The sequence below is a fragment of the Coturnix japonica genome, chromosome 10 (assembly GCF_054131305.1).
Source record: "Coturnix japonica strain WE chromosome 10, WE-NBRP24, whole genome shotgun sequence".
In the NCBI taxonomy this organism is placed as follows: Eukaryota; Metazoa; Chordata; class Aves; order Galliformes; family Phasianidae; genus Coturnix; species Coturnix japonica.
In genome coordinates, this window is record NC_140672.1 from 2,571,473 (window position 1) to 2,590,005 (window position 18,533).

The 18,533-nt window shown below is 49.7% G+C and overlaps 1 protein-coding gene across 9 annotated transcripts in view; it reads left to right on the plus strand.

Annotated features, from left to right (window-relative positions):
- Positions 1 to 18,533, plus strand: part of PEBP4 (phosphatidylethanolamine binding protein 4) — a 60,001-nt gene that overhangs the window by 23,360 nt on the left and 18,108 nt on the right. For 6 of the 9 annotated variants that reach the window (XM_085510460.1, XM_085510461.1, XM_015883002.3 and 3 more), the window contains one exon: positions 4,764 to 4,862. The exons of the other annotated variants lie outside the window; for them this stretch is intronic. In XM_085510460.1, the coding sequence (XP_085366586.1) occupies positions 4,764 to 4,862 (99 nt within the window). The remainder of the gene's footprint in view (positions 1 to 4,763; positions 4,863 to 18,533) is intronic. 9 annotated transcript variants of the gene reach the window in all.

Genomic DNA, 18,533 nt, shown 5'->3' on the forward strand with positions numbered 1-18,533 from the left:
GCTTCCCGAGGTGTCTGATGGCATCGGGTGCAGCGGTTCCCAGACCCGCGACCCTGACCTCAATGCTGGGGTGGGGGGAGGATGGGGATGGCAATGCTTCAGCTCTATCCCTTTGCACAAAAATAAGCATGGAGAAAGGGGAAAATGCTATTGTGGGGTCTGCCGAGATGAGGCTGTTTGCTTTTTTGGCCAACCCAATGGCATGCATGCAACAGCGAAGCGACGGACCTTCCCTTTGGCTCATCAGATGTCACCCCCCTGTGCAACGCTCCCCAGCAAAACAATCCATACACACACACACACACACACACACAGAGTGCATATAAAAACCCACCCAGACCCAAGCCAAGATTTGCAAAATAATTTGTGACGGAGGTGCCATTTTGCATCAAAATATTGTGCAGCAAATGTCAAACGCCACCAGCCCATGTGTCCCCACGTGTGATGGTAATTGGGATGGACAGCTGTGCTCTGCCACCTCCTCCTTGCGTGGTGATCCCAGCACGGCCGGTCCCGAGCAATGGCCAACGTCCCGGCTCCGAGATGGGGATGCTCGTTAGCAAAGAGCTCATTATCTTGCCTTCCCATGTGAATAAATAGATGTGGGAGAAGTGGGGACGGAGCATGCAGGGAATGGGTGGCACAGTGTACTTTAGTTTGTGTTTCTTGTTTTGGTGGTGGATTTATCTCCCCGGCAGCAATGGGGTTTGCAATGTCCCCGTCGCTGGGTTCTTGCTTTGGGGTTGCGTCCCATGGTGATGGTGGTAGCAATGGGGTTTGCAATGTCCCCATTGCTGGGTCCTTGCTTTGGGGTTGCGTCCCATGGTGATGGTGGTGTGAATGGAGCCCAGTTTTGGGGAAGCCATTGCTATGGGGTCTGTGAACAAGGGGTACAACACAATGCCCCCCTGCCTCCTAAAAGTGTGCACTGCCTGCATGGGCACCTCTTGGCTCTGCTGCAAATAAATCTGTTCTTATAGAGTATGCACCCAGTGGAAGCTCACCCTGTTTGTTGAACTGCTGCACCTTGAATGCGGGATGTTTGCATGGGAAAGCAAGCTGCACTCCTTTCGGAGCAAATAACCCATTTCCCAAACCATCCCAAAGGGCCTCCATTGGGGAATAAGCCTTACAAATCGACGCGCTCACCGGAACGACCCCGCATTAATCCCTTATTATCCGGACATTGGGCTGCATAAATATTTGGCTGCCTCAGCTCCCCAGGGAGCAGGGGGGGCAAAGCCTGTTAGAAAGTCAATGAAGTTCCCTTGGGCAGTGCAGGGTGAGGTGGGGGGGGGTGAGATGCTTTGGGTCAAGCACTGAGATTGTGCCACATGTCCCCTTGGGCAAGTCCTGCTGAGGAGGGTTAATATTGCTGACCTATTTTGCACGGGGAAAGCAGCGAGGCTCTGGTTTCAATTAGAAAGGTAAAAAACCACCTCGAAACATTGCTCCCACAACACCCAACTCGGCTGCAAACAGGGTTTTTTTTCGCCTGCCTCACCCCCCCTGTTAACCACGGGAGAAGGAGCTAGAATCTCTCTTTGGCGAAGCATCAGCAGCAGAATTGCTAACTACGTGCCCGTTATAGAAACTTTTTAGTACTGGGGACGAGCCAAGAAAAAAGCCCAGATTGACTCTGAGCTCTCAGCTGGCGCTTGTGGTGCTTCCACCACGCAGGGGGAGCGGCAGCTTTGGCTTCTGCATGGTTTGCAGGCAGCATCCTGCACCCAGTATCCTATATCCGTCATTCCACATCCCGCACCCTGCACCCCACGTCCCATATCCTGCACCCTTCATCGTGTATCTGTCATCCCGTATCGCACATCCTGCACCTTGCATCCCACACCCTGCATCTCATGTCTTACATCTCACATCCTGCATCGCCCATCTCATAGCCCATATTCTGCATTGCCCATCTTGCATCCTGCACCCTGCATCCCACACCCTGCATCCTGCACGCTGCAACCCTGCAGCCCTGCATTCTGCATCCCACACCCTGCAACCCTGCATCCTGCATCTCCCATCTCACATTCTGTATCCCACACCTTGCAACCCTGCGTCCTGCATCCCACACCCTTGCAGCTCTTTTTCCATCTGTGAGCTGCCATGGGATGCATTTCCCCTCTCGCGCTTCAGTTGCATGCAGTGAGCTCTGTGCTGCTCGCTGTGCCATGGACCACATCCCATGTGCTGTAGGTTGCTCAAAGTCAGCCCCAACTGGGTTGCTCCTGAGCCCAGCAGACCCTTTATTTGTTCCAAGCAGCACATGTTGCAACGTGGCTTTGCTCATCGCTTGGCTTCTTCCCTTCAAGACCAAATTTCCCTGCATCCAGGCCAGCAAAGCATGGATCCCATTGCATCTCACATCATATCCCACATCCCCAACCCCAAAACCCCACTTTGGCTGCTGGGGAAATGTCGTCGCCCGCTTGGATCTGCATGTGTGCCGCTTCCATGTGTGCTCGTTTCCAAGGAAACTGCTTGCTGTACATGTGTGTGGCTTAGCACCCTGCATGCTCTCCTTTGGATAAATCCTTAATTCCTGCTCTGTTCCCCATAATCCCGCTACACAAATCCCCCTCTCCCACTCTCATCCCACTCCCTGTGTTTCCCAACCTGTGGATGATGGCAGAGGATTGGATGCGCAACGGGAGCTGCATGCTTTGCTGCAGCAATGCACGGTGCTGCTCCCTGCTCCCTTTGGGACATGCTTTGGGGTTTGGGGATGGGACAGTGCTTTGGGTTTTTAGCCGGCCTCTTGCTGCAGGGCTGGGAGGGGCAGTTGAATAGGAAGCGCATTGCAAGGAGTTATTTCTTCTGTTGGAACCCCAAACGGTTTTCGGTTGCCTTGGCAAAACTGAGCAAAGTGTGGCATGTTCTAAAAGAGGATTTGGGGTGGAGATCTCCTTCCCACCTCCCCAAAACCCCCGGAGCAGCAACGCTGCACAGTGTCACCCAGCGCCGTGAGCCCATAGCGGGAAGCATTGCATGATTAGGAAACCAACCCCTCTGCTCCGCAGTGGGGCTGCAGCAGCAAAACCCCATCTCTGGGGCTGCACAGGGTGCTGCTCCCCAGTGCAAGAACCCCTCCTTTATCCTTACAGCCCTGGTGCACCAAGTAGGATCCGTGCTTGGGACCGACCCAGCGCCCATCCCCGTGGGGGTCTGCCCTGCGCCGCGTGCACAGCACCTTTCTAGGCCACAATCTGTACCCAATTGCGAGCCTGCTGCTAACTCCGCTTGCACTCTATTCTCGTGTTTGCTGTTATTTTTTAACACTTGTTTTATTTTTTTCCTCTTTTTTTTTTTATTTATTTTTTTCTCTCTTTTTTTTTTTTTTTTTTTTTTTGTGCATAAAAGCGCTACCCTCTCCCCAGAGCCTGCCTGCAGCGAAGGCATGGTCTGTACAACTGCAATTATTTCGAAGAACAGATGGAGCGAGGAGCAGAAAGTCTGTTAATAGTAATAGAAATGCTACATGTTAACCTGGACAGCACACGATGACAGTCCCATGACTACACGTTCTGTTCCCACCAGCTGGGCTCCGAAGGAGAAACGAGAGCTTCAGAAGCGCCGCGCTCAGCGCTGCACCCTCCCTAAAGTTAGAGCTCAAATTCCTTCACACTTGCCGAGCGGGGTTTTGGGGTTGTTGGGCTTTTTTTTTTCCTCTCTCCCCCCCTCTCAATCCCTCCTCCTTCCCATTTTCGGCAGCGACATGAAGATATTTCCTCTCCTCTGCCATGCTTCGGGTGATGCTGCAGCTGTGATGTTCCCATCTCCATCCCATAGTGACCCATTTATCTTATGGGGTTGGGGGGGTGCACATCTGCAAGCTTGGCGTGAGCCCGTTGCAAAGGGATTGCAGTGAACCGAGCTGGGATTAAGGCACGGCACCTTGCTCTGGGGCAGGTTGCATCAGTACAGGATTGCAAGCTTTTGGGCTCGGTGGGTTTCAGGCCAAGTTTTGCTGCTAAAAATGGTTCTTTTGGTGGAGGTGGCGCTTTGCGGTTTGCACTGAGGGCTGAGCCGTGCCTGGCTTTGGGGGCACGGTGAGTTGGAGGGCACTGAGAGCGTGGTTTAGGAATGGAGCAGAGGTGCTGTGATCCCACTGTGCAATCCCTGCCTGCTTTCCCAAGGCACTGGGGGGGGGATTTAGATAGGGAGCTCTGGCTCCGTGAATGAGAACTTGTGACTCAATCCTGCAGTGGTTCCCTGAAATCTCAGCCCCTGGAGGTTGCACCTGGAGGTCTGGTTAGGAGAGGTCCTTTGATCCGTCTGCTCGCAGGATAATCCATCTCCTGAGGTCGTGCCAAATCCTTGCAGATCAGATTTAACCTCCCACAAACCTCCAGAGGTCACTTCAAACCTGCAGGGACCCAAATCCCTGCGCTGGTGGCACTGTAAGGAGCTGGGTGCTCTTATACAGCATCCAGGACACCCATGGGTGCCCATAGCTGGGCATTGCTTTCAGGATATATCCAGGCATCCTATTGTAGAAGAACAGAAAGCCCTGTGCTGTGTTACAGGGTCGGGGGGGGGGGGGGGAAATCCTGAGTGCACTTATTTGGATGTGCACCAAAACACCCTTCTCCTTCCTCAAAGCCCTTTTGCCTCGCGTTCCCCTCCTTGCTTGTTCCCCATGCCTCGCATTCTCCTTGCTCGTGCATGCATGGGAAAGGGTGTAAAGCAGCAATGCAGGCTGCTCCTTGCTCACACAACCCCCTGCCCCCCCATTGCTTCAATGCTCTCTTCTCTTGCAGAACAAGAAGTACGTGGTGATGCTGGTGGACCCCGATGCTCCCAGCAGAGCCAACCCCCGGAACCGTTTCTGGAGGCACTGGCTGCTCACCGACGTCCCTGTGAGTGTCCCCAAGTGGGAGGGCAGTGACACCCCCACAGCTGCACCCTATGGGGCACCATCCATGGGTCAGATCCCAAAGGGGAGGAACACAAATGGCTCTTGATGTGTGGGTAGGGGAGACCTTATTGAGACTGAACTGAGTGAGGCTGGGATTAAAATATTGCTGCTTTTTTCTTTCTTCCCCCCTCACCCCCCACCCCACTCTTTCCCCATTTTTATGGTTTTTTACCCTTTCCTGATGAAACACTGCAAAAAATAATTGCACCTTGCAGACTCCTCACCCACAGCTCTATCTGCTCTCTTTCACAAGAGTCTTTGGCTTATTTTGGGAGAGGAATGGGGGAAAAAACATCAATTTTGTTCAAAATCTTGAAGGGAAGGGGGGAAAAAACAGCAGTTTTGGTGCAAAAATCCCATATCTTCCCCAGTTTTGGGTGCCAAATCCCATATCTTTCATTGGGGCAATGGATGGGGACCCTTCCATCTTTGCTATGGGAGAGATTTGGGTGAATCCGTGCTCTCCACTCCTCTTATCTCCTGAAAGATGCAACGTTTCAGCTCTGAATCAATCTAACTAATAATCTGAAGCCTAATTAAGATATCAATTAATTTGCAGTGCGCATTTAACAAGAAATATCTCGTCATTCTCCGCTATTATTCTCCGAAATTACTGCTGAGGGCTTTTTGTACAGATACCTTAATTAGGCTTTTTTGCTTTCTTTTTCTTTATGGTTAATGGGAATATTGAGCAAATTAAAATTAGATATTAATACTTTCATAATTGGATGGAAAAAACAAAAAATACAGGAGAGAAAAAAAAAAACACACAACAAAAACAAAACCTCAACCATAAAACATTGGGAATGATTGCAGAGATTTGAGTATGAGGCCTTTCTTTCTGTTTTTTTTTCCTTATTTTATATATATATAATCCTCCACAGAAGCCCTTCTGCATTTCTAACAACAGGGTCTTGGAAGTCTCTCATTAATTTTAATATTTACTAAACGCAAGGGGGAAAAAAAACTCGAGCTCTTGTTTTCCCTTCTGCACGCGGCTCCTTCCGAGGCGTTCGTTATTGCTAATTATTGTGGTTCTCTTGTCTTTCTTGTGTTTTCTTTTTTTTTATAACTTTATTGAGCAGAGATGGGGGATTACAGGCAGCACGAATGGTTGGGAGGCGCTGCGTTTTCCTCGAGCGAATCAGCTCTGAGGCTGGAAATCTCCTTTGCGGGGTGGGAGGAGGGAGCTGTTTGAGCAGCGGAATGGATTTGAGGGAGGAAAAGGTGAATTTGGGGGATGGTTTTGGCACCGCCGAAAGCTGCGTCTCCATTTAACCCTTTGGATGTGGTGGTCGGAGATGTGGTTTAGCAGAGGGTTGTTAGAGTTGGGATATTACGGTCAGGCTGAGGTTGGACTTGATTATCTTTGAGGTCTTTTCCAACCTGAGTGACTCTATGATTCTATGATTGGCCTCAACTGCAGTTATTCAGCGTGCTCCATCCTTATGCAACGGGTACATAGATCTCCTTATATATAAAGATGCATATAAGGATACCCATACATACATATGGCATCTCTGCGCCTATGTATATGAGCTCACCATTGGGCACTGCTCCTTGAAGGCATCTTGTAGGCAAGGGGTGACCATCCTAAAACCTAAATCTGTCAGCGCTCCATTAAAACTACAACACCCCAACACACCACCAAGGTTGGGGACCTATTCTGATGTAAAATACCAACAAAAAACCATAAAACCACAACAGGGCCCACTTAGGGTCGGTGTCCCAAAGGGTAAAATTGGGGTTGGAGCACCCCATCCCCAATGTGTCCCATTCACTGTTCCTTATTGTCAACAGCAGCACCGCTGCTCCACTTGTCAGGCTCCAGCGAGATGCTTTCGCTCCCATTCAAAATAATTTAAATAAAAACGTTGCTACAAAGTGGAATAATATCTTTTGATGAATGTTTTTAAAGCCCTTTAGGTTTTCATGGTAATTTGCAGTGTAAAATTATTTAGAGATAAGAGCCAAATTAGCTCTTATAGGCGGAGGTCGATATGTCCCGTTATCCGTGCAAGCAGTGTTTAAATATAATCAGCCTTTACTCTAATGCAGCATAATTGTTCATTTGAAATCGCCTTTTTTTTTCCTCTCTCTCTCTTTCTCTCTTTTTTTTTTTAAACTCCATTCAATGAGTCATTAAAATATTCAAAGGATAATGCAGCGAATTGGAAATGAATTTATCACATTATCCCGCGTACACCGCGCAGCATCAGGTAGCAATGCAGAGCTGGGGCCGGATGGCAAAACCACCCAGTAAACATGGATTCCCATTTCATATGCAGCAAAGGAAGGGAGAAAATCCTGCCCAGGGGAAGGAGAGCGTTCCAGAGTTATCCCCCTCCTCGGGAGCTGCAGATTTGTGCTCCGCCGCAGCGTCGCCGCTTGAACTTTATTTTTATCCAAATATGTTTGTAGCTGAAAGTCGTTATGGAAACGAGTTCTGGCAGCCACCAAACCCTGCGTTGAGATGGGGCGGAGCGGGGCTCGGCGCTGCCTCGGTCATACCCGCACCCACCTCCTGGTGGGGGGATTGTGGGGAAACTGAGGCACGGAGCGGTGTGGAAGTGGGCACCCAACAGGGGATGGGGCTGAATCATAAGCCAATGGGTTGAGAAAGTGCCAATAGGAGCCCTCAGCTCAACACTTAGAGTTGGTTCCTCCCTTTGGAAATGGTTTGGGTTGGGTTGGTAGGATGGGTTGAGGGTCGGCATTGGGGTCAATGCGCTGTCCTCGGTGCTGAATGTCCCAATGCCACCATCGGTCTCTTCCTGCGCCTGCGTTTGTCACCACGCTGATAAACAGGTTCTGGGTTGCAAGTGTCACCATAGAAACAGGTGCTATCTTAAGCAAACAAGGGCTTTATTAACCTTAAAATTTGAGGGCTTTATTTTTTCACATGACAAGAAGCTGAGGAGGAGCTGCGGTGGGTTCTCACATCCCTGCACCCCAATGGGGTTCCCAACCCTGTCCCCAGTCCTGTCCCCAACCCAAAGGGAGAGCAGTGCAAGAACCCAGAAGGAAACTTCTCTCTTTGTGCAGTGCCAGAGCTGAGCTGATCCGAAGTGCCGTGGATGTAACCATGGTTTTGCTGGGGAAACCAAAGGGCTGCGGTGATTGGGGTGTGCCGGGGGTGCAGTCAGCATGGAGGTGAACTGGGGAGTCAGTGATCCCTAGGGGTCCTTTCCTAAGGGTATTCTATGAGATGATTCCATGGTTCTAAATATAATAATGGAAGGAGATGCTTTTTGGTTGGGTTCTAGCAAGAAAAAGTCTATATATATATATAAACGAAATCAGGTTTTGGGTATGCGAGCTCTGCCTGCGGGAAGAGGTGGGTGTGGGAAAGCTGCCCCAGGGAGCTGCCAGCAGTGGAATGCTCCTTTGGGGAGAAGCAGAGCATCAGGACTTGGAGCTGCAGGGACAGGGAGGATCCAATCCCTACCCCGACACCATCAGCATCCCTGTCCCCATCGATCCCTATTGCAGCAATGGGGATTCAATGGGCAGCAATGCAATTGATGGGGAAACAGCCAAAATCGTTGGTCTCCATGATGGGGAATTTCAGAGCAGCAATGCAATTATTGGGGACTCGGCGTTGTTCCCCCATTGGTCCCCATTGCAGCAATGGGGACTTGCAGAGCAATGGTGCAATTGTTGGGGTGTTGTTCCGTCTCTCCGGGGCTCATTCTCCTCTACTTTTTGGCACTGAGCGACTGAAAGGGAAAGAACAGAAAGCAAAGCTGTTTTAATTGATGACTTGGAATATTCGGTTCCCCGGTGCGAGTTTGCGTCGCTGCCTTTTAATGAAAGCTTTATTAATAATTATTAAGAAAAGAAAAGAACAACAAAAACGAAAGGAAAAGAAACCCACACGGCAGGTTTGCTGTTAGGGGATGGTTTCTCTGTTGGGTTTTCTCCCTCATTTTGGGGGTGAGGTTGGGTGTTCAACAGCTGCAAAGTTGAGCGTCAACTGCTGCTCATCGTCGCTCTGCAGGTAGATGGGCTTTAATTGCTGCCACTGTCAGCAAATATCGAGGAGAAAATGGCTTTGGGGCTCATTGGTGGCAAATCCAGCTTCAGCAGGTCCGTATAGGAATTATAGATCCGCCTTATTTTAAAGCTTGAACTGTTTATATTACCTTTAAACATAGGCTTTAGTCAACAGCGTGAGTGACTGTAAGGCACAATGCCGCCCGAGGGTCCGCCAGGCCGGAACAATGCGACAGCAGCAACTCAGTGCTGATGGAAAAACAGCACCAGAACATGATTGGCCTGAAGTGCCAAAGAATGGAGCTTCTAATCTGTGTAATTTCCTGGGCACCGTTAGGGCAAAGTGCTGCCTTCCCGTTGCTGTGGGAAAAAACAGCGCCTGCAGGGCTGCCTGCAGGGGAATGCGGGTTTGCACAAGTGCCTGTGCTTGAACTTGAACATGCCTTTGTGTGTTCAGCTATTTGCACAAGCACGTTTTCACTTGCATGCCTTTGCACAAGGATGTGTTTGCACAGATGCCTCTTTGCACGAGGATGCGTGTTTGCTCAGAGCCTCCTTGCATGCAACAGGTTTATCCTTGAGTGAGCAACTGCTGGACTCTCCCAGAGCTGCAGCTCAGGCTCCTGCCCTCCTGCCTTGTAATTAACGTTCTCACTTAATTGCAATTCCAACCTGCCCACTAAGCCACCACTAAAATGAGGAAGTGTAAAGGGTGGCTCTTGGTGCACCCTGGGGAACACCGACACTGGGATGTGGCATTTGTAAGGCTTGCAAACATTCTGGGGCTGAGACAAGGGGGAAAACATGGGGGCATGTCTGCTCCCAGCCCCACACATCAGCTCCCAGCCCCACATTTCTGCTCCCAGCCCTATGTATTAGTGTCCAACCCTACACATCTTCTCCCAACCCTAAACATCAGCTCCCAGCCCTATGAATCTTCTCCCAGACCTGTGTATCACCTACCAACCCTAAACATCAGCTCATGGCCAAACATATCATCTCCCAACCCTACACATCTTCTGGCAGCCCTACACATCAGCTCTCAGCACTATGAATCTTCTCCCAGCCCTATATATCATCTCCCAACCCTACACATCTTCTCCCAACCCTACACATCAGCTCCCAAACCTACACATTAGCTCCCAACCCTACACATCTTCTCCCAACCCTATGAATATTCTCTCAGCCCTATGAATCTTCTCCCAACCCTACACATCATTGCCCACCCCACACATCAGTTCCCAACCCTACACATCGTCTCCCAACCCTACACACCAGCTCCCAGCCCCACTAACCTTGTCCCAGCCCTACCTAGGAGCTCCCAGCCCCAGAACCGCGATGCTTTCAGGCAGACAGACACGCACTCTATGATTATGATCATTATATTGCCAAGGATCCGCGGAGGGAGAGACGATTATGACGGCGACAAAGAGGTTTCTGTCATCGGGGCTGCATCCCGCAGCTTCTCTCTTCCTTTAATGGTTGGAATCTTTCTTTTCTCCCAGGGGCTGTTGGTCTGAAGCTGCCCCAGAGAGATCTGGGGTTGTTAGTGTCCTGATCAATCTGCGTGTTCCAGATGCTCCTGGTGGACATGGTTCATTGTGATCCCAGAGTGGAGATGTTGGGTTGGTTGGGGTGTTTTGGGTGACCTTGGGGTGCCGGGTGTTCCCATTGGAGCTGTATGGCTTGGGGGCAACCCCATGGACAGGGAACCCCAACGTGTGTTCCCATTTCCCACCAGGTAGAAGTGGATTTAGGGATTTCCTGCTTGCTTCTCTTTCATTCAGCTCACCAAGGCCAATCATTTCGTCACCATCCAATAACGCCGAGGCTGCAAACACTCTCACTTGCTGTTTATCCAAACGGCTGTTTGTTAATTAGCTCCTCTTAACGAGGAGGGAATAAATCAGATAAAACATACCAGGATGGCACGGGGAGGGTTTGCAGAGTGGTTTTATTTTCTAGTCATGAGCCCTCTATGGAGATCCCACAGACAACGAAGTGTAGGGAGACCCTGTGTATATAGGGGGTGGGTTGTATATGGAGATCTATGTCTATAGGGGATGGAAGGGGCATAGATACCCCATATACATACAGGCTATAAGATGTATATGGAGACCCTGTGCACATAGGGGATGGGTTGCAGATGGATATCTATGTATATAGGGGATGGAACGTGTATGGAAGTTTTATATGGAGCCCATGGGATGTGCAAGGACATACTTTGCATTGGATGTATAGGATGTGTATGGAGATGTATAAGATGTATATGGGGAGGTATGAGATGTGCATGAAGATATATAGGATCTATAAAGGAGGTGTATGGGATAAGGGAGATTTCAAAGGTGGGTATGGAGATGTATATGTTGTACACAGACATAAATAGGATGCACATGGAGATGTGTAAGATGTGCGTGATAGCATGTAGGATGTATATGGAGGTGTGCAGGATGTACATGGAGATGTATAGGATGCCTATGGAGATTGATGGGGTATATGGAGATGGATGGGATGCACATAGAGATCTATAGGATGCACATAGAACGGATATAGATGTATATAGGAGATGTGTAGGGTGGACATGGAGGTTTGTAGGATGCACCTGGGGATCTATGGGAAGAATACGGAGGTTACACAGGATGAACATGGAGATCCATAGGAAGCACACGGAGATCTATGGGATGTGCACAGTGGGATTCCCACGGTCCCGTCCCCCCTCCATGGTGCAGAGTGGTGATTAATGGGGCCGTGTGTGGGAGTGCGGGGATGGAGGAGGGAACTCCTACTGCACCCCGCCATGAATCACCGGGAAGGCGAATCGGTGCCGTTACCACGGGAACAGAGAAAGGAAGGGACTTCCCTGCCGAAATGATGCGGCGGAGAAAATCGCTCCAAAAAGGCAAAAAAAAGGAGGGGGAAAAAAAGAGGCGAAGCTGTGACTAAGCAGCAGAAGTTATGTAAAGCACCATGGGGAAGTGAAGGGGAGGGACAGCACGTCCTGCGCTGCCCACGGCCGTACCCTTCCCCGCCTCCCCCTGCAACGGGGGTGGTGGCAATGGGGGATGCTCTGACTGAGGGCAATGGGGTGTGGGGTGGTTTATGGGGTGCTGTGAGTCTGTGGGGCTGGATCCCTGTGTGGATGGGGATGGAAAGGAGTGGTGGAGGGGGGAGAGGGTTTGGGGAGAGGGGTTGGGTGTCAATGTATAGCGATGCGTGTCTTCCTTGAGTGGTGATGGTTGGGATTTAGGGATGCTCAGGCAAAGCTGTCTGTGCTCATTTGAATCTGGGGGTGCTCATCCAAACCTGGGGATGCTCATCCGAAATCAGGGTTGTTCATACTAAATCAGGGTTGCTCATCTGAATTTGGGGATACTTATCTGAATTTGGGGATGCTCACCCGAAGTCAGGGTTCCGTGTGCACGTTTGGGATGCTCACCCAGAGCTGGCCCTTCAAAGTTAGGATTACTGGTGAGAATTCAGGGATGCTTTTTGAGATTTAGGGAAATGAGTCTGAATTTGGGGCCACCATCCAAATTTGGGGATGCTCGTCCAAAGTTAGCGATACTCATCCAAGTTTGGTGAAACCAGCCTGAATTTGGGGCCGCTCATCCAAATTTGGAGCTGCTCATCCAAAGTTAGGGTTGCTTATCAGAATTTGGGGATACCCAGTCAAATCTGGGGCAGCACATCAGCATTAATTGATGCTCATCTAGATTTGGGGCTGCTCATCCAAATTTGGAGCTACTCATCCAAAGTTAGGCTCACTTATCAGAATTTGGGGATGCTCAGTCAAATCTGGGGCAGCGCATCTGCATTTACTGATGCTCATCCAGATTTGGGGCTGCTCATCCAAAGGCAGGGTAGCAATTCAGAACTGAGGGCTGCTCATTCAAACTTAAGGCTGCTCATCCACATTCAGGGATGTCCATTCAAATTTGGGGATGCCCTTCCAAGCCTGGGGGAGTTCCCCTTCAATCAGGGCTGCTCACCCCACGGCTGACACGACGGTGAACCCTAAATCCTCCCTGCAATAAGAAGATCCCAACATCCCACGGAGCAACACACAAAACCATCCCAAACCTCCCGTATCTGCTTCCTCTTTGCAACAGCATCCGTCCGCAGGAGGATCCCGGCCATGCTTGGAGATGCTTTGGGATCCTTCCAGCTTCCGCCTGGAAGCCTCGCAGACCCGAAAAGGGAATGCAGAGGCAGCTGCACGGTGGAGGAAAACCCTCTGCCTGCCCTCCCCTGGTGCCACAGACGCGGTGTCTGAGCGATTAGTCACCGAGGCTTCCCTCCTCCACAGCAGAGCCTGTCCCCCCACACGGCAAGCCAGCGGAATGCTTAATTGGAGTTCCTCACACCTACAGGGGTATCGCCTTAAACGAAGCGACAGCGCGATCAAAGCGCTGCAGTCAGACCCTGGGAGCTGCGGGGTTGCTATGGAGTCGTTGGCTTCGGGTTTTGAAAGGAAGGAAGGGAGAGGGGGGGAGAAAAAAAGTGTATGAAGAGAGATAGAAAACTAAACCTGATCCTGAATCTGCAGGTGCTGCCCCAGAGGACAAAATCTTTGGGTCCGAACACACAGAGCGGGATGGGGATGGCCAAAGCCAATAGAGGTGGCTGCCACATCACGCATAGGCAAAGCCAAAGAGCATCCCATAAAGAGGATGGGGTGAGCCTTTACACCTTGCTGGAGATGGGGTCAGTGTGTAGGGAGGTGATGGGCTCGTTCTGGATGTGACACAGATGAAGAACCAACTGTCCCTATAGGGGAGGCCGTTCCCACAGTGGGATGGGAGGAGTTGGCAGAAGGGATTAATTTCTCACCTGGAATTTACAGTGGGGATTTGGGGCTGATTAAAGGCAGCTCTCAGCAGCTCCCAACTGGGATCCTTCCTACGAGCCATGCCCGTCATTCAGAGAGTGAAATTACAGCTTGGTTCCCATTGCAAGGAACTTGTCCTTCCACGGAACGCAGGCGCTGTGCATGAGGGAAACGAGGGGATTGTTTGTGGCTTTGTGAACTAAAGTTGTCCTTTATTTTTTGGAGGGGGGGGAGGCTTTAATATTAATTTTGTTTCTTTGGGATCTATTTAAAATGTGGGTATTCTGAGTTGGAAAATGGTTCCACGCGGGCAGAAGGGCGATGGGTTCCAGTGAATGATGAGATTGGTGGTTCGGAACTGGTGGTTCCTTCCATGTTTGGTTGGAGTTTTGTTTGGAAACAGCCCCAAAATCATCCCAATGGGACACTGGGGCCAATGGGACGATGCCAGATGTGGAGCATTGGGGGGAGCACTGAGCCCATCCCCAGGTGACCACGCGTGGGCAGGTGCTGCCCCATCGATTCCTGGCGCGAATGCCAAAAGGGCCCTCAATCAATAAAACCTGAACTTTTACAGGGTTGGCTTCAAAAGATCATCCCGAAGGCAAAGGCTTTTGGTTGGAGGCGATTAATTAGAGCCTTACAAATGACTCGTTAAGGAGGTGGCCGCTAAATGTGAGAGCAATTAAAACCATCGAGCACGCTGCCCCTCCGACCCCTCTCCCAGTGCATCGATCACTCATTGGGACGAGCTGGAAATACAGCCTAAAAAAGGAGTTTTTTTCCCCTCCTTCTGTAAACCACAGCCGTGTTTTCTCCCCTCTGCTTCCAAACGAGAGCCGGAACAAGGTAGGAGAGAGGAAAACCCTCCGCTGGCTTCCCTTGATGAACTGAGCTAATTTCTCTCTTAATGGTTCACTACGGAGCTGAATGTGAGGCTTTCCTCCTGCACAGCAAACCCTCTCCCACACACAGACAAATAGGCTGAATATTTAATTGGAATTCCTCACACCTACAGGGTAAAGCCTTGTCAGTAGAAATAGAGCCCATCGCCAGCTGGCATCCCCGCACGCCTCCCACCTGATCTCCCAAAAAGAAATCCCTCCCTGTCCTCCCCCTATCGCTCTGCACCCACAAACCCTGTGCTTGGTGGTGCTCAGGGCTTTGGGAGATCGGAGGGACCCAGACAGAGCAATGGCCCTAAAGGTGTGAGCCAAAGTCCCATTGGTGGCCCCATGGGGATGGTGATGGCACTGGTGATATAACCTTCACTATATCCCATTGGTGGCCCCATAGGGATGGTGGTGGTGGCACTGAGGGCACATCCTTCACTATATCCCATTGGTGGCCCCATAGTGATGGCACTGATGATATAACCTTCACCAAGTCCCATTGATGGCCCCATAGGGATGGTGGTGGCACTGAGGGCACATCCTTCACTATATCCCATTGATGGCCCCATAGGGATGGTGGTGGTGGCACTGATGATATAACCTTCACTATATCCCATTGGTGGCCCCATAGGGATGGTGGTGGTGGCACTGAAGGCACATCCTTCACTATATCCCATTGGTGGCCCCATAGGGATGGTGGTGGCTTTGAGAGCATATCCTTCACCAAATCCCATTGGTGGCCCCATAGTGATGGCACTGATGATATAACCTTCACCAAGTCCCATTGATGGCCCCATAGGGATGGTGGTGGTGGCACTGATGATATAACCTTCACTATATCCCATTGATGGCCCCATAGGGATGGTGGTGGTGGCACTGAGGGCACATCCTTCACTATATCCCATTGGTGGCCCCATAGGGATGGTGGTGGCTTTGAGAGCATATCCTTCACCAAATCCCATTGGTGGCCCCATGGTGGTAGCACTGATGATATAACCTTCACCAAGTCCCATTGGTGGCCCCATAGGGATGGTGGTGGTGGCACTGAGGGCACATCCTTCACCAAATCCCATTGATGGCCCCATAGGGATGGTGGTGGCACCAATGGTACAGGCTTTATCAAGTCCCATTGGTGACCCCATGGGGATAGTGGTGGCACTGATGTTATAACCTCCACCAAATCCCATTGGTTGCCCCACAGAGATGGTGGTGGCACTGAGGGCACCAACCTTGACCAGATCCTATGGGAGCAGTATGGGATCTTGGATCTGAGCTTCATGCAATGCTCATGGAGCTGCGGGATGAGCTATAGGGTCCTTTGTGGTGTCCCCTATGGTGTCCCCTATGGTTTCCCCATGTGGGTGGCAGCAGATGGCACTGCCGGGCCGCCCTCACCTCTCCCTACCCAGGTGATGAAATAGGTGCAAATCATTGCCCAACACTCCTCTCTTTGGGGGAAAAATGAGCCCCCCATTTCCGAGCCTTATGGACCCGTTTTCTTTCCTTTTTCTTCAGATTTTCCCCCCAAGTTTCCTCAACTCTTTGTCTTAATGAGTGAGGTTAAATATTCGGTAATCAGTGTAATAATACACCTGGACTTGTTCGCGAGATATCTGCCTTTTGTACTGCGACAGGACATTAATAGTAATTATTCTGCTTTGTAATTGGAGCTTTAAATACTAATTCAAACAGCCAGAGGAAAACCAATTAGTGCTAATTTATCTCTATGTGTTTTGGAGAGCCCGTGTCTGTCATACTGTGAAGAAATAGGTTGGTAATTAGTACAGTTGGGTGGTAGATAGAAGTAATTATCAGATTCTTTCATGTTCTTTAAAGAGAAAAAGAGATATCTAAGGGCTGCCTGACTCCTCCTTTCCAATGAAGTTTGAACCTCGAAGGAAGGCAGTGCCTGGTCCTGGTTGTCCCCAGTCTTTCTATGCCAACCTGTGGGTTTTGGGGAGCCAAATTTGGGGGTTTGGGGCTGTACCCAATGGGTAGTTGCCCAAACCTAAGTGATCCATGCATCGGAGCCATGTTCTATAGAGCTGAGCCAACACTTGTGTCTGTGAGCCAAACCCCGTGTCTGTGACCATACCCCATGTCTGTGGGCCATACTCAATGTCTCTTAGCTATATTCCATGTCTCTGAGCCATACCCGATGTCTTTGGGCCATATTCCATGTCTTTCAGCCATACCCCATGTATCTAAGCCATACCCCATATCTTTCAGCCATACCCCACGTATCTAAGCCATACCCCATATCTCTCAGCCATACCCCATGTATCTAAGCCATACCCCATATCTTTCAGCCATAACCCATGTATCTAAGCCATACCCTATATCCTTCAGCCATACCCCATGTATTTAAGCCATACCCCTTATCTTTCAGCCATACCCCATGTATCTAAGCCATACCCCATATCTCTCAGCCATATCCCATGTATCTAAGCCATACCCCATATCTTTCAGCCATACCCCATGTATCCAAGCCATACCCCATGTCTTTCAGCCAGAACCTATTCCTACTGACTTTCAGCGATACCTCATAGTCTTTGAGCCATATACCCCAAATCTTGGAGCCATACCACATGTGTTTGAGCACCAAACCTATGCATATAAGCCATATTTCATCTGCTTGGACCCTATTCCATACATCTGAGCCACCCTCTCTGTGTCTGAGATGAAATCTGTGTACTTAACGTGGCTGAGATGCACACCATGCACTTGACCCAAGCCCATTGGTTTGAGCCACACTCTGTGCATTGGGTTGATAACCAAAGTGTTTGGTTTATATCCCATATATCTGGTTTGTATCCCATATATATCGTTTGAATCCCATATATCTGGTTTATATCCCATATATTTGGTTTGAATCCCGTATATCTGGTTTGTATCTCATATATTTGGTTTGTATCCCATATATATGGTTTGTATCCCATATATCTGGTTTATATCCCATATATTTGGTTTGTATCCCATATATTTGGTTTGTATCCCATATGTCTGGTTCGTATCCCACATATTTAGTTTGAATCCCATATATTTGGTTTATATCCTATATATTTCATTTGTATTCTATGTATTTGGTTCGCACCCTGTGTGTTTGGTTGATATCCTATGCATTTAAGCTGAACCCTAGCATCCCTGCCATACCCTAAACCTAATAATCCCACCCCATCCTATCTCTAATCCATACCCAGCGTGTAAGGTCCACATTCTACCATCCATCCCTTAAGCATACGAGCCCTTTGCACCAAGGCCATAGACGTGACCCATCCCATTGTCCCTCTGTAGGATCAACTGTATTAGGGCTGCATCAGGACCTGCAGCAATTCCTACCTGCCCCATTCAGTGCTTCCTTTCCTCCCCAAAAACCCAGCGGGGGTTACCTTGGTAATAACAAAGCGCACAGATTCCTATATTCCCATGAAGCGGATTTTCTCCTCCTCCTCCTCCTCCCCTCTTTGCCCCTTTTATTGCTGCCAATTTTGTTTAGGGAGAAATAAAAAATCATAAGCAAATGCAAATGATGGGGAGAGGAGGGGGGAAAAAAAGCACCTTTTTTTTTTTTCCATGGGTGGGGAGTAAATGCCATTGGAAGAGTTCTATGCAAAGAGATGCCGGGGGGCACGATATATCAAAGGAAATATAATGCACCCAGGTTAAAACTAATGATTGCCATGTAATTAGACGTGAACCATTGTGCTATAAATGTGTATTCTTCAGCGTGCTGTGATTGTACAGTAAAGGAGGGAGAGGGAGAGTGAGCTCACGGAGAAAGAAAGACAGAAAAAACACCGAACCCAGCAACGTACTATAAAAAGCACTGTTGACTTTTCTGCTGTTTAGTATTCCTTGCCCGTACTCCCCCAGGAGTATGTAATTAGTGCTTTAT